Below are 1,871 nucleotides of genomic sequence, written 5' to 3'. Positions count from 1 at the left end.
CCCCATATGCCTACAAAAAAAAAAATTAGATTCCTTAATAAAGTAAAAAACTGGATTTAAGTAATTAATTAGAAACATAATTGTCACATTCTAAATACCTATTTGATGTACAATTGGTTCTAACATGGCCCTCTTGTTTATAGATACTACATCGTCGCTTCTTGGTTGGATCATTTTCCTTTGGGTTCTTTTGGCGTAACGATTTGGGCCTTCCTTTAGGCATAATATGTGGAGGATTTTGTAAGGTGAAATTTAAGAGTACTTGCCTATTGACCGGTTATGCCTCCTCAATGTTCCCGTCATCAACATTCATTAATTGAAGTTCTTGCTGGATATTCTCTATGTCCCTTGAGACATGTTCATATCTTTGAATAGATTGCAATCCCATTTCAGCAACTTCATAAAATTGCCTTATCAAACGATGTTTCATGACAAATACAGTTGGGATTGTGTCCACTGGCCCTCATCGCCACATATGCCATGTATCACGCGACTCTTTGCATTGATTGTCCACCTCTCTAAGACATATGATTGCAGTATGATGTTCATCATAGACTTTTTTTCCCAAAATATGTAGGTTGTGGCAGCATAAAAATCAAATAAATTCAAATTAACAACATGTACAAGAAACATTGAGTTTCTCCCTCCCAATTGTTACTTCATATGTAGGACTTTCTTTCCCATCAAGTGTCACCAAATATATTTTCCTCTCATCTTCCTCACGTGTTTTAGAGGCCTTGTATCGTTGGCTTTGAAATAGCTTTTCTTGAAAGTGAATAAATGAATTTCTTGTATAGATCTTGGCTGCTTCCTCTTCCACTTTGAAACAAGTTCTCATAATTGGTTTCGTAGTTTTTATCTTCACATCTTTTTCTTTCTCACTGAGATAACGAGTGTTCAGTGCTTTATCATATTGATGGACAAAATCACGAACCATTGTACTTGAACGAACAAAGTATTTAAAAAACTTGTTCATACTCTTACTGCGTTGAGTTGTGGACATTCCAGCACAAAATATGCCTCTCCAATAAGCTGGCACCCACTTTGCCCTCCTGGCATAAATGCCCTGCAACCAACTATTGTCTTCCAATTTGTACTTTAATAATATTTCAGTCCATTCAAATTCAAATTCTTCAATTGTGAGTGTTTCATGAATACAATGATAAAAATCTTGCTGAAATTGTGGGTACTTATTATAGACACGAGCTAGATGTTCAGGAACTTTTTGTAATATATGCCATAAATACAATTTGTGAGTTGTATTGGGCAATACCTCCGCGATGGTCTTAGCCTTTGCCTTGTCATCATCAGTGATTATTTTTGTTGGAGCACGACCAAGCATAGCCTCTAGCCATGTTTTTAGCAGCCATGTATAAGACTCCGCTGTCTCATTTATGAGTAAGGCACATCCAAATATCACAGATTGATGGTGATGATTAACTCCAGTGAACAGAACAAAAGGCATCTTGTAGCGATTGGTGAGGTACGTGGCATCAAAAGTCACAACGTCCCCAAAATATTGATATGCAGTCCGTGATCTGGCATCTGTCCAAAAGCAGTTTCCCATCGATCCATTTTCATCAACTTGGATTGAATATACAAAACCTGGACTATTACGTTTGCTTTCCAAAAAGTAAGTGTACAGGCTTTGTGCGTCTCCCTCTGCCAGAAACTGTCTCCTTCAATTGCCCAAATAATTTTGAACGTCTTTATTAATGCAACCAATATTATAGTCACCACCAGACTCCTTGTTCATTGGGCAAACTCTTATCTTCTTCAACCTCAACATCCAAATCTTCAATTATTTCAACTTCATCAGTACTAGAATTTGCAGAATCAAATACCTCAACATTATTCCTAAAAATACTCAT

At 36.7% G+C, this 1,871-nt stretch overlaps 1 protein-coding gene across 1 annotated transcript; it reads right to left on the bottom strand.

Moving 5' to 3' along the window:
• Positions 1–610: 610 nt before the first annotated feature.
• LOC122312765 (protein FAR1-RELATED SEQUENCE 5-like) lies at positions 611–1,871 on the bottom strand. The gene is made up of 2 exons (XM_043127421.1): positions 1,741–1,871; positions 611–1,679 (listed from the first exon to the last, which is right to left on the bottom strand). Exons 1-2 carry the CDS (start codon positions 1,869–1,871, stop codon positions 611–613), a joined length of 1,200 nt encoding a protein of 399 aa, XP_042983355.1.

Source organism: Carya illinoinensis, chromosome 6, assembly GCF_018687715.1.
Source record: "Carya illinoinensis cultivar Pawnee chromosome 6, C.illinoinensisPawnee_v1, whole genome shotgun sequence".
Lineage (NCBI taxonomy): Eukaryota > Viridiplantae > Streptophyta > Magnoliopsida > Fagales > Juglandaceae > Carya > Carya illinoinensis.
The sequence above is the reverse complement of the archived record's forward strand: the minus strand, read 5'-3'. Positions and strand labels throughout refer to the sequence as shown.